Source organism: Osmia lignaria, chromosome 9, assembly GCF_051020975.1.
Source record: "Osmia lignaria lignaria isolate PbOS001 chromosome 9, iyOsmLign1, whole genome shotgun sequence".
Taxonomy (NCBI): domain Eukaryota; kingdom Metazoa; phylum Arthropoda; class Insecta; order Hymenoptera; family Megachilidae; genus Osmia; species Osmia lignaria.
This window is the reverse complement of record NC_135040.1, coordinates 4,636,349-4,647,827: the sequence shown is the minus strand read 5'-3', so window position 1 is coordinate 4,647,827 and position 11,479 is coordinate 4,636,349. Positions and strand designations below refer to the sequence as shown.

The following is an 11,479-nucleotide window of genomic DNA, read 5'->3' as shown; positions in this document are numbered from 1 at the left end:
TCTCGAATCAGTCCAGGAAATGGTTAGACAGAGATTCTTGAACCTGGTGCAACGATAAGTGTGTCACGATCGCGGATTCTTGTTAGATAATCTTCCACGATGCGGTTACCCAAACCACAGCGACATTTTCCAGTTAATTAAACGAGATGATTATCGGGTAAATTAAGAGACAGAATTTTTGAAACGATTTTTATTGACAACAAATATAAACAATTGGGTACACCATCACCGATACAAAATTAACGTGTTTGTATAATAAAATAAAGGGTCTCAGCGGTTCCAGGGATGATGCGGTGGTTTCTGCAGCGCGGAGAGCTGCACGGCATTCGCCACAGCATTTTCCTTGGCTGCAATTATGTCCTTCTCCTGAAAATTTGAATAACTTTATTTAAGGGAAAGCTTCTTCTCTTTCTCATAGAAGATTCAGAAATTTGTATGATGGTAGTATTTATTAACAATCGAATCGTAATTACTCGAACGCGTACCTTCGCTTCCTGTTCGCTCTGACTGATCTGCTTGTCGACATCCTGTTTCTGCAATTGAGCGGCAGTTTCAGCCGCGTTCCTCTGAATCGCAGCCGCTGCAGCCGCCTCCCTGGCTGCAGCCACCCTTTGAGCAGCTGCAACTGCATCCTTCAGCGACGCCAATCTCTGTTGAGCTGCCACCAATTGTTTTGCACTGGCTCTGGCCTCGGCTTCTGCGTTTGACGAGATCTCCTGCGATCTAAGGACACGGTAAAAGGATGGTATCGAAGAGGAGTACTATGTTTTCGTAATTTACCTTGCCGCAGCCTCCCTCGCCGAGGCTTCCTTAGCCAGTGCGAGCTTTTGTTGAATGACAGCGGCTTGTTTAGCCTCTGCTACTCTCTGCTGAGCCAAATTTACATTGCGATTCGCGTCCTTTGCTTGTTGAATGGCTTTCAGAACATCTGGAGGGTAAGCAATGCTCGGCGTCCCAGAGGAGGAATCTCTCAGCGTCTGTAATTAATTTAAATAAATCATCCTATTACTATAAAAAGGAAAATATATTTAGTTATTAACCTGAATAGCGATATCATGGGTGGCTTGAACTTGAACTTGCGTTAAGGGAACATCAGGTGCACCTGACGAGCTCCAAGAAGTAGACCCAAAATTGGTGGGTGTCCATGGGGCGGTGGAAAATATGGGCGCAACCCCAAAGAAGTCGTAACCCGATGGTCCCAACAGTGCCACCCCTCTTTTCTCTTTCTTCCCTTGCGGTTTTGACTCTGCTATACTTGCCCACGCGAGAGCAATAATGATCTGTTGACATTTCGAAAATTATTCTGACGTAGTGGAATTTTTGTTTCATGTGTAGCTGCTCTTACCATGCCGATGGTCTTCATCTTGAAACAGCTTTGGATGATGTTATCGATGATACTGAATGCTTCGGCTCTAAGGACCAGTATATATACAGATTTGGATTCGTGGGAGGACGACGTCGATTTAATGACGGGATTAATTAAAGCCATTAAGGTAAAGTAAATATAGGAACGGTACAATGAAATTACAGGTCTTTATTGTCTAATGACCATTTATTCTGACCGATTCGATGTACAATTACTCTACTGGAACAGCAGTTACTTGCCCGGAAATTGAAGGATCTCGGTGACTATGTTATCTGATTTGCTTCAGGTATTTCTTACGAGGGAAAGCGAGATTTATTTGATGCGAATAACTGTGTCAAAGGTCACTGTTCAATCTTAGGTACGAGTTAATTTTGATCGATTAACTGTATGGACATGGAAGTGGAATGACTTTTCAAGTAAGTTTCATTCGTGATACAAATTTATATAGAACTTATATACAAATATACATAACAATAACAACGGGTTTATAGATTCTAAATGATGAATCTTAGACTATTCTATAATTTGAACTTCAAAATCTTTTATTCCCCTTGGATATTCTGTATCCAAAACCTTCTTCGTGTATCACCTTGGACACTCTCCCTAAATTATCGCTGCTATGTCCTTCGTTATCCTGGTAATAGTGTGGAGCCTTGTAATATTTCAGACTCGTTCGATTCTCTTCGCTGGAAGGATCTTCCGATTCGTCTCTTCTTGGTTCTGAAATTACAAATCACTTTTCCTCTTTTCCTACCTCTCCAAAAACTACATACTTACTCTGCGGCGGTGATTCTTTTCTATACGGAGCCCCAAACTCTTCGTCGAAGTTCTTATCGAAATATTTAGGTCTATAAGTATTCTCCGAGCTTTCTTCAGCCTTCTGTTTCTCATAACTTCCTCTACCATCATCGTCTTCTTCTTCTTGTCTACTATAGTATGGCTTTGACAAAGTGTCCTTTGATTGATATTTATTCGACAGGATCTTTTCATTGCTATCATAATCAACTTCCTCTTCGTGGTTCTGATCGGAGTATTTTCCAAATTTCTCGTCGTACTGTTTAAAAGGGAACGTCATGGAGGGCTTGAAATTCCCTTCTGTTCGAGGAGCTTTAAAATACCTGTCCGGTTTATCATCGTACTCTTCATCGGTCTCTGAATTCGGCCTGTATTCCTTCTCATCTGGCGTGTAACCTGCGCGAAGAAATTATTTTAACATCTAAAAAAATCGAAAAGCTAATTTTAAACACAAACCTCCTTCCTCATCACCATCCTCGTCGTCTCTCTTCAGGGGTGGAGTCGTGGGATGCTTGTCGATGATCTCCACGTCGGCTCTTATTTCCTGCGCGGGTGCCGACTGAGGAACAGCCCCAACAGGTTGCACACGTTGCATCGTGTCCTGTTGAAAATGCAATTGCGGCTGCGTCTGAAGAGGCTGATAAGCAGTCGCCGGGAAACCGCCGACAGTCGGGTAAACCTGTATGCTTGCTCCTTTGTACTGTGGAAATTGCGGGCTGTTGACTGCCGTGGAAATCGGGACCACTTGACTCTGAAAACTGGAAAGCGGCGACAGGAACGGCGAACCCAGTTGCACGTTATTCACCTTCGGAGCTTTGCCGACGAAACTGAACCGATAGTCGGTTGGGTTCAAGAGGTACGGTTGATTTTGGAAGTTGGTCAAGTACGTGGAGAGATCTTGAGTATTTCGTAGTTGAAGAACTGGCAGAGATTGTTTCTTCTGATTGGTAGCATCGCTGTAAGGGTTGTTCTGGAAAATCGGCGCGTGACTTTGCAGACCTGAAGATTTGTACAATGGGACTTGAACGTTGAAAGACGGAAACGCACCGTAAGCACCTAAAAAAAATAATTAATAGATAATGAAATAGAATAATAAAAAGATGGATTTAATTTCTCACCTTCTGTTCCTGGATTTTGATTATGGGTGCTAATTTGCTTGGATGGTTTAATTTTATCACTTGCAACCTTGTAACTCGCAGTCATCGTGAACAATTTATCTAAATACGGCGATTCGTTGCTTTGAGATTCAGACTGACGTAAATTACTGTACGGTGCATTCACCGATTCTTCCGGATTTATTTTGCCGCTCTTGTAAGAAGAAGGCCTTGCATCCTCGGTTCTTGTATTTTGTACATTTGGATTCTTATACCGTGATTGGCGAAATTCCTGAGGATTGTGTCCAGCTTCGACACCTCTTCTGGATCTCAAATGAAATTGGTACTCCGCCCCGACGGCTGTATCCAGCACCGCCACAGTCAATGCGACAAGAAGTATCTGAAATAGAATAATTTCACCGAATTCACTAAGAGCACAATGAAGATTTCATCTTGACATTCGTCCGGTTAAATGCAAAACGTACCAGCATCGCGTCGATTTTATCGAGACAGACGGATAGCAAAGTTCTCTGTTAACTGGCTGCGAGCCGGAGTCGATGATCTTTTATATTCAGCGATTAGCGATGCGAGACAACCGAATGGGTTTTCTACGATTAAGAAAAAGCGTGTCGAGAAAAACCGCGTCAAATCTCCGCGACTCTCCCTGATTGTCGTCGCCTAAGCACAGGTGTCAATGACCTGACTCGTTAACGTTGCATTTCCTCGGTTTCGTGGTCTGCGGTTTAGTCGACGGCATCCGTCACAGTTACTGCAATCTTCCTAATAACAACGTTCGAAGCACCTCGACTAATCAATCTCGCCGTATAATGATAGACCCTCCGCCGTCTATTACTCGTCCATTCACAAACTTACGCGATCCGTGAACAATTCGATGCAAGGTTAAAACGGATCGCGATGCATCCGAGTGCACCATTGATAAGCGAATTTCAAGCCGATCCTTGATAAAGGAAATTATTCAACGGAAGTACAATTACTCGTTGGTTATTGTCCCCGAGAAAATTACTCGAGCATATTATTCTGAACGGCGTCGTAGATTGGAATTGCTGCAAAAAATTTGTTTCTAATTGCTTGCCGACTGCGTCGTTTCTGGTGAAAGTTGTAGGCACTTGTTCGTGATACACATTACGTCGATTTCATTATATCTTTGATGCATTAAGATTTCTTTAAAAAAACCATCTAAATTTCTTTTTAAAACCGAGGTCCTTTCGAACGAGCGTTTAGAAAAATACTCTTCACACTTTCTTGCGCACCCCGTAAAGCAAGTGAAAATATAACAAGGTCGGTGTCAAATCTTTCTCCTCGACGAAACGCTTTCACTTTCGTTGTATTTCTAGCGAAACATTGTGTTTCGTGTGTTATTTATAATTGACGATGATTTATTAGTTAACGGTGAGAAAAAGCGAGAGGCATTAATGTTGCGTGATGGAACATCGTGATGCTCTGTAAAATCAATTAATCGCGCTGCTTGTTCAGTGAAAGTACCCTATCGTGTAAACGCGATATTTAACTTGCATTAGAAGGATAAAAACGAGGCCAAGTGTTTGCTGATTAATTTTGTCGCGTTATATAACTCGAACGAAAGGCTTTTAAAAACAAAAGGAACAACGGAGGTGATAAAATACAACAAAATATTATTTTTACATAATTCATTTATATATTATAATTAGTATATACAACAAGTGTTAGCACCTTAAAGACACACGTTAGAACTCTTCTCGTTCAGTCTCGATTTTTGAAACGCTTTTAATTCGACGCAAGCGTAATTTTTACTTTGAAACGGTACTTACTTTCTACTATTTATTGCACTTAAAGAAAAGGTAAAAACGATTTCAACCCTACAATGCACTCTCATATTTTCTTTTGCAATAGACAAATCATTGACCTGAATCGTAGGATTAAAACATACATATCCTTTCACGGACAATTCGCTGCTATAATTCAAACTCTACTTTTCTGTAAATGTGGCAAAGATCTCCTGGTATCGGAGCCACCATGACCATCCGACATCTTATAAATATAATCCTTCAAAGTGTCGTCGTAAAATTGTTGCTGCAATCGTTGTTTCTCGCCTTCGAAGAACTGCTTCAATTGATCCTGGTCTCGGAAATAGCTCGTATTCCTTCCTTCCGGTAGCTGTTTGTTCTTCATCAACAAACCAAGCAGATTGTGAGTCTTTGGATGATTGATCTCTTTACCGATCGATCCTTTCTGCTGATTAAACCCATTGAAATAACCCTTCTTTTCCGGTAACTGTGTAGAGAACGAGGAATAAGAATCGAACGGCGAGCTTTTTCTGAATTCCGGACGAACTCGTTGCCTGGAATCGTGCAGATTTCCACGCTGCGAAAATCCATCCAAGTAAACTGGATCGAGATTCGTCGCGGAACCTTCGACACCGCCGGTTTTATGGGAAAAATGGTGCCTCGGATACGGTCTCGGTCCGTGATGATGATTATGATGACTATTATGTCTCGTTGGTCCAGAGATAGGTCTCTTCTTTCCCGGTTTATCATGGAAATGTCCTTTCGATCGATAGGGATTTGGCTGCGGCGGTGTCATAAAATCTTTGATGTGGTTCGTCTCTTTAAAATGTTCGCCCTTCGATCCTGGATTATATTTATCCTGCTCGGGTCTTCGATACCTGTGCGGCTTATTATTTCCATAATACACGTGCGGAGGTTCCGTATGATGGTTCTTAAACATCTGCTCCAGTGCAGCCAAGAATTCGTCCGGTTTCTTTCCGGGCAGCTCAGCTGTCTGCACTTTGGTCTCAGTTTGATGTCCTTCCAGCTGATCCTTGTTCCTCTTCGAATCGTACAGCGAAGCTTTCAAACGTTGCAGTTCGTTCTTCAGCTTCGCGATGTCCGAATCGGACGCGTTCTGACGCGCCTGGTTCGCTGCTTTTCTATCGTTGTTCCATTTCTGGGTGTTGTAGATGGTCTTCAGGGACTCCTTGAACATTTGCTCCGCGTAGGTCGCCAGGTCTGAATTTAATTTCGGTTTCACCAACAACTCTCCTTGGGACGTGAAGGAAGGTTTGAAGAAATTACCACCTGGTATCAAGGGAACGAGATTCAGATTCTGTGGAAGAGGTTCAGACGCGTGTAGTTTGCTGTTCAGAGCGCTCTGACTCTTCATTAGATCCATATTTGGAACGAAATTGATCGGATTGAACACGGGTCTGTCCTGAGACTGGTACGCTTTCAAATCGCCCGTGGATTGATGATTCTTCGACCCTATCTCGGTCAATGAATTCACCAGACCCTGAACGTGGCTGGATTCTGTGGTGGTCGACGAGAGCAGAGGTCTAGCGGTCACGAAGCTGGTGGTGGTGAACATGGGAATAGAGGTGGTTAACACCGTAGCTGGGTAATGCATCGTCTCGTAGGAATTCAGGACCGTCGTGTCGATGGGGCTTGGTTTGATGTTCGGATTCACGATTTCGACGTTCCTGGTGCCGACGTAAGGTAGATGAGCCGTATCGGTGATTCCCGGGAACGCGTTCACGGTATTAACACTGCTAGTGCTATGGCTACCCATGTTGTCGATCGTTTGATACACGAGCGACGGCAATTTCCTCAGCGTCGATAATTGATTATCAGCCCCGGTGTTCTGAATCTTCAGGAACTGCTGATTCTGATCGCGAGGCGCCTGCAGCACCACGTTACCTTGAACGTTCTGATGATCGGATAACACTTGAGGAGTACTGGCCGCAATGGTAGCGATAGTGGGCATTGGATGCAACAGCGCTGGAAGGAGATGCGTCGTCTGAACGTACGTCTTGGTCTTCGGGGCTACGTTAACGTTCCTCAGAACCTGCTGATACAGATTTCCCTGCAGCTGCGATTTAACTTGCTGATTATTCGAATTTTGCAGGTAATAATTACCGTTCACCTGTCTTTGATCGTTCTGACCGATAGGAAAATTTGCGGAGGTCAAGAAATTCGTGTTGGAATTAGGGAACAGAGTCTTCTTGCTCTGCGATTCCGCGGGCAGCAGGCTGAATTTCGTCATAGGAACAGAATGATCGGTAGAAGTAACAGTGGACACCGTTGGCACAGCCTGCAGCTGCAAATTACCGTGATCGATGGGATTCTGACCGTGCATGCCGTGAGGATTCACCTGGATGTTGAAGTCCGAGTTGGGAACCGGGGTGTGCAGCAACGTGGAGATGGTTTGAAGAGTCGGCTGAGGAACCACCAGCTGCGGTCCGTTTCCTTGCACTTGGTTCGTCGAAGGGTGTTGCACTTGGTTCGAAGCGCTGACGTAGGTCGGTCGAGGCGTAGACGCGCCTTGGATATCCTGGACGGATATACTCTGCAAGCTCGGAGTGACCGCGTAAACCGGGGCAACCGTGGTGGAGATGAATTGCGGTTTGAAGTTCATAGAGAACTTGTTTTGCTCGTTCGTCTGGACGGAGTTCTGATAGCCGTTCTGGCCGACGATTATGTCTGGCACCGGAGTGGACATTCTTATCTTGGAATCTTGACTTAGAACGTTTTCGGCGGTGCTCATAACCGGGGATGGCGTGCTAAGCGGATTCCCCGAGACGATATTTTGCAAAACCGCATTCGACACGTCGAAACCTTGGCTACTGCCGATGGCCGTTGCGTGGTCGAAGTTCGCCACTGGTACCAGATTCACTTTAACCGGAACGATCAGCTTCGGTTTCTCGAGCTGACCGATTTCGACCCCGTTCGAGTGTGAAATCTCCAGATTCGGGGATACCTGATTCCAGCTATTACTCGGCTTAAACTTGGAGCTTTGATGCCTCGTTTCAGAGCTGGACGTTCTACCATCGTATCTAGAGTCCTCGTAGCTCTCGTCCTGATCGTGATGACGATCCTCGTCGAACCATGAGTTCCCTCTCACCCTTTGACGATGAGACTTCGACCTGGACGAATGATGTCTTTTACCTTGATTCTCGAATTCCCCGCTCTCGTCTATGGAACTGCGGTGCTCCTTTTGAAGTCTCTTCGAGTTGTCCGCGCTGGAAGGACGTCTTCTGCTCTTCTGCACTCTTCTAGGTCGCTCCGTGTACTCGACGTATTCAGAATCGTCGGACGTGTCCCTCGAATCCTCGTCGCTTCGGAATCTACCGTCCCTGTTACGAATCGTGTGACGATGCGACATTTCAGAACTCGACGAATCGATGATTCTAGCGGTTTGATAATCGTCCAGATCCGAGTTTGATTTTCTAGATGATTGATGGTCAAAATTGTAGTTCGATTCGGCGACTACGACAGGTCTGGAGAATTTCTGATGAGTCTTTGAAATTTGAGACGTTGCAGCGACGCTGTCGTATGCATCTTCGTGGTTTTTAGGATTGCTGTTCGCAGGAACGTTAGATTGCTGGCTCGTCCTTGAGAAGAACGTGGTCGGCCCATTTTTCCTGGTCGCGGTCTGCCCGTGACCGTCGTAGCTGACGGCATCTTGCTGATGATAATTCGCGTTCGCTTTCGACTGACTCTTCTTTTCCTTCTCCTTCGGCACATTGCGGGAATAATAATCCTCGTACGAAGAGCGTTCCTTATTTTCATTCCGTACCATTCCATAATTCCCCGTGTAATCCTGCACCGTTTGACCCTTTCCTTTGTTCCTGTGCCTCGAAGATTCAGCCTCGTCCTCCTTCATCTCCATGGAACTCGATGGATCTTCGTAGAAGTCCGGATAATTGGCCACCATCGGGGTGTCGTTTCGAACTTTCAGCAACTCGAACTCGTTCTGACTGCCTTGATACTCGAAAGATCTGCGATTGTTGCTCAGACTTGGAAAATTCAGAAATATCCTGGCCTCCGTTGAAAAGGCAGGATCGTTCTCGATGTTACCTCGCTTATCCTTTTTCTTATCATCGACGCGGCTTACACTTGAATTGGTCCAAGTAACATTGGCAATTTTCGGTGAGGATGTTACTTCTGATAGATTATCGGGCCGCTTAGCGATGGGTGCCACCATAGGCACGAAACCGTTGGAGTTTTCGTAATGTATCGTCGTGTCTATCATGGACGGTATCAACTGGTCCCGAAACTCCTTTTGCTCGAGCTTCTTCACACTTTCAGCCACATTTTCCGACGCAGTTGCAATCTGATCGAAAACCACTTCATCCTGGAGGTCCGCGTTTCCTATTACATGCGGCCAGCTCAACGACAACAGAAAAACCTGCGACCAATACGAGTTTATTAGCGAACGAACGTGAAAATCGATTGTTAAACTTAATTAAGACAAACCAAATGCCACGAAAGTAATTAAGAGGAACCCCCAAGCGGAAGATACTTTACGTTTCAGTGTAAAATAAAATTTGTGCATAGGTGGAAATATTGATTAAATCGATTTGCACGAGTGTTTAAACGTACATACATTGAATTCGATCGGAGGCCTAGAGAAGAAAGCGCCTCGATTATCGCGAACTTACGGTAATGGTAAACGAAATCATCAGCGAAAATAAGTGGTAGTCAAGGGGCTGACCTAGAAAAGAACAGCAGACTGGAAAAAGTAAAATGCGAGAGGCATGCGTGTGTATTACGATGGGCAAGAACTGAATGTGCACGGAAGCAAATCCTACGAAACTTTCTCACTGATTCAACAATGGTTCTAGTTGACAGTAACGAGATCGCCTCTGTATATTTAAAGATACTCTATATATTTATCGCGCGATAATCGACAAATGTCGATCTACTTTCGAGTAACGCGTAAACCTTCGTTCGTCACGAAGCAAAAGGAAAGTAAGATCTTTCTCTTAATTGATCGTCTCCTGTTAAATTAGGGAAAACGGTGACGTCGAAATATTAAGAAAGAAAGTGCTCCAATTCCACTGATTCGCACATGTTTAGATACACTCTGAAAATTATTCTTGCCACTGCATCCGCTATTTTTTTCCTAGTAATCGTGGAGCCTTAAAAAATTCAAGAAAATAAATTTATAATCTGGATTACCATCCTAGTCACGAAAGTGTTAACAAGATAATTACAAACTTCGGTATCTATCGCAGAGGTACGAAACTTCAGTTATCAACCAAGAAGTTCAGTTCGAGATAAGAAAGCGAGTTCCGGGGAGACGCGATTGCCGTCACTGAAAATCGATTTCCAGTTTCAAGAATGACAACACTCGTTCACGAAATTCTGAATTCTCGATCGATCGTCACCGTGCACAGAGGATCGGATTCACACTTCGACGGGTTTGCCAGTGTCACGTACTTACAAGATGAATTAACATTTTCGTGGATGGAGTAGGCGCACCGTATCGCTCGGTAAATAGAGAATCGCGATGAAGAAGGGCCGTGTGTGTGTCACAAAATATTCACGTCGAACACATTGATCACGGGCCGCGGCCTCTCCTCTGTAGTTTCTATAATCCAAAAGACCTTGCCAGTTGAACCTCCATGCGAGAACTGAGCCACATAGTAGACACGCGATTTTCTTTATACACTCCGGTAACCAAGTGAAAAATATCGTTCTAAATATTATCCTACAGCCGACCGGCCGGAGGATACTTTCATTCGCGACACGCGACTAACGCTGGAAAATTGTTGTCCGTAACGGGTGCAGGATGCTACCACCCATCATTATCGTGGAACCCATGCGAGTACGCTAGAAGAAGAAGAAGAATCGTCTTAACCTATCGCATTCCAACATCTGCAAATATTTTGTGCAATTAAGTACAATTATCTCTTAAGATAATTACATGTAACATGTTGGTGTTTTTTTCAGTTAATTGTCCGTATTCTGTTGGTGGTCTTAGAACGTTCAAAGCATCTCGAAACGAATTCAAGTAAGGTGTTAAAGAAATTATAGAAGGATATCTAAAAGTAATCCCGAATGAATTTATTTCAAATGCAATCACTTCGATTTTCTACGAAATTAAAAAAACGGTAATTGGATTTTGAGCAAACTGTAAATAATTCAGTTTCAATGGTCAATAGTTTATCCACTGCAACTCTATGCGCTCTGAAACACACGCATTATGCAGCCTGCGCTTGCTCCTCCCGATGCAACCAGTCGGACACGTTAGAAACGTCGGTGCACCGCGGTGCAAGCACACTGGTGCATCCTTTTCGCTGTGTAAGAGCTCGCCTGCAATCGCTACAGTTTAATGCCTTCTACCTAATTGCCTTGCTCGCCGAGATATGCGAAGATATAATCGTTGCCTCTCGTTGTGAAAACGTGGAATTAACTGCGCCCTTCGACTGCTTTAGTTTGTTCGTCTG

At 44.2% G+C, this 11,479-nt stretch overlaps 3 protein-coding genes across 3 annotated transcripts; all 3 read right to left on the bottom strand.

Annotated features, from left to right (window-relative positions):
* Nucleotides 1-270: 270 nt before the first annotated feature.
* On the bottom strand, nucleotides 271-1,489 carry LOC117604257 (uncharacterized). Its single transcript, XM_034324130.2, has 5 exons — nucleotides 1,346-1,489; nucleotides 1,041-1,280; nucleotides 781-977; nucleotides 486-723; nucleotides 271-366 (listed from the first exon to the last, which is right to left on the bottom strand). The coding sequence occupies exons 1-5, from the start codon at nucleotides 1,487-1,489 to the stop codon at nucleotides 271-273; spliced, it is 915 nt and encodes a 304-aa protein (XP_034180021.2).
* A 409-nt stretch (nucleotides 1,490-1,898) lies between these two features.
* Nucleotides 1,899-3,746, bottom strand: LOC117604254 (uncharacterized). The gene is made up of 5 exons (XM_034324114.2): nucleotides 3,741-3,746; nucleotides 3,280-3,655; nucleotides 2,618-3,217; nucleotides 2,144-2,557; nucleotides 1,899-2,086 (listed from the first exon to the last, which is right to left on the bottom strand). Exons 1-5 carry the CDS (start codon nucleotides 3,744-3,746, stop codon nucleotides 1,899-1,901), a joined length of 1,584 nt encoding a protein of 527 aa, XP_034180005.2.
* A 1,468-nt stretch (nucleotides 3,747-5,214) lies between these two features.
* LOC117605128 (uncharacterized) lies at nucleotides 5,215-10,663 on the bottom strand. The gene is made up of 2 exons (XM_034326121.2): nucleotides 10,474-10,663; nucleotides 5,215-9,435 (listed from the first exon to the last, which is right to left on the bottom strand). The coding sequence occupies exons 1-2, from the start codon at nucleotides 10,486-10,488 to the stop codon at nucleotides 5,215-5,217; spliced, it is 4,236 nt and encodes a 1,411-aa protein (XP_034182012.2). The 5' UTR covers nucleotides 10,489-10,663.
* Nucleotides 10,664-11,479: the final 816 nt, after the last annotated feature.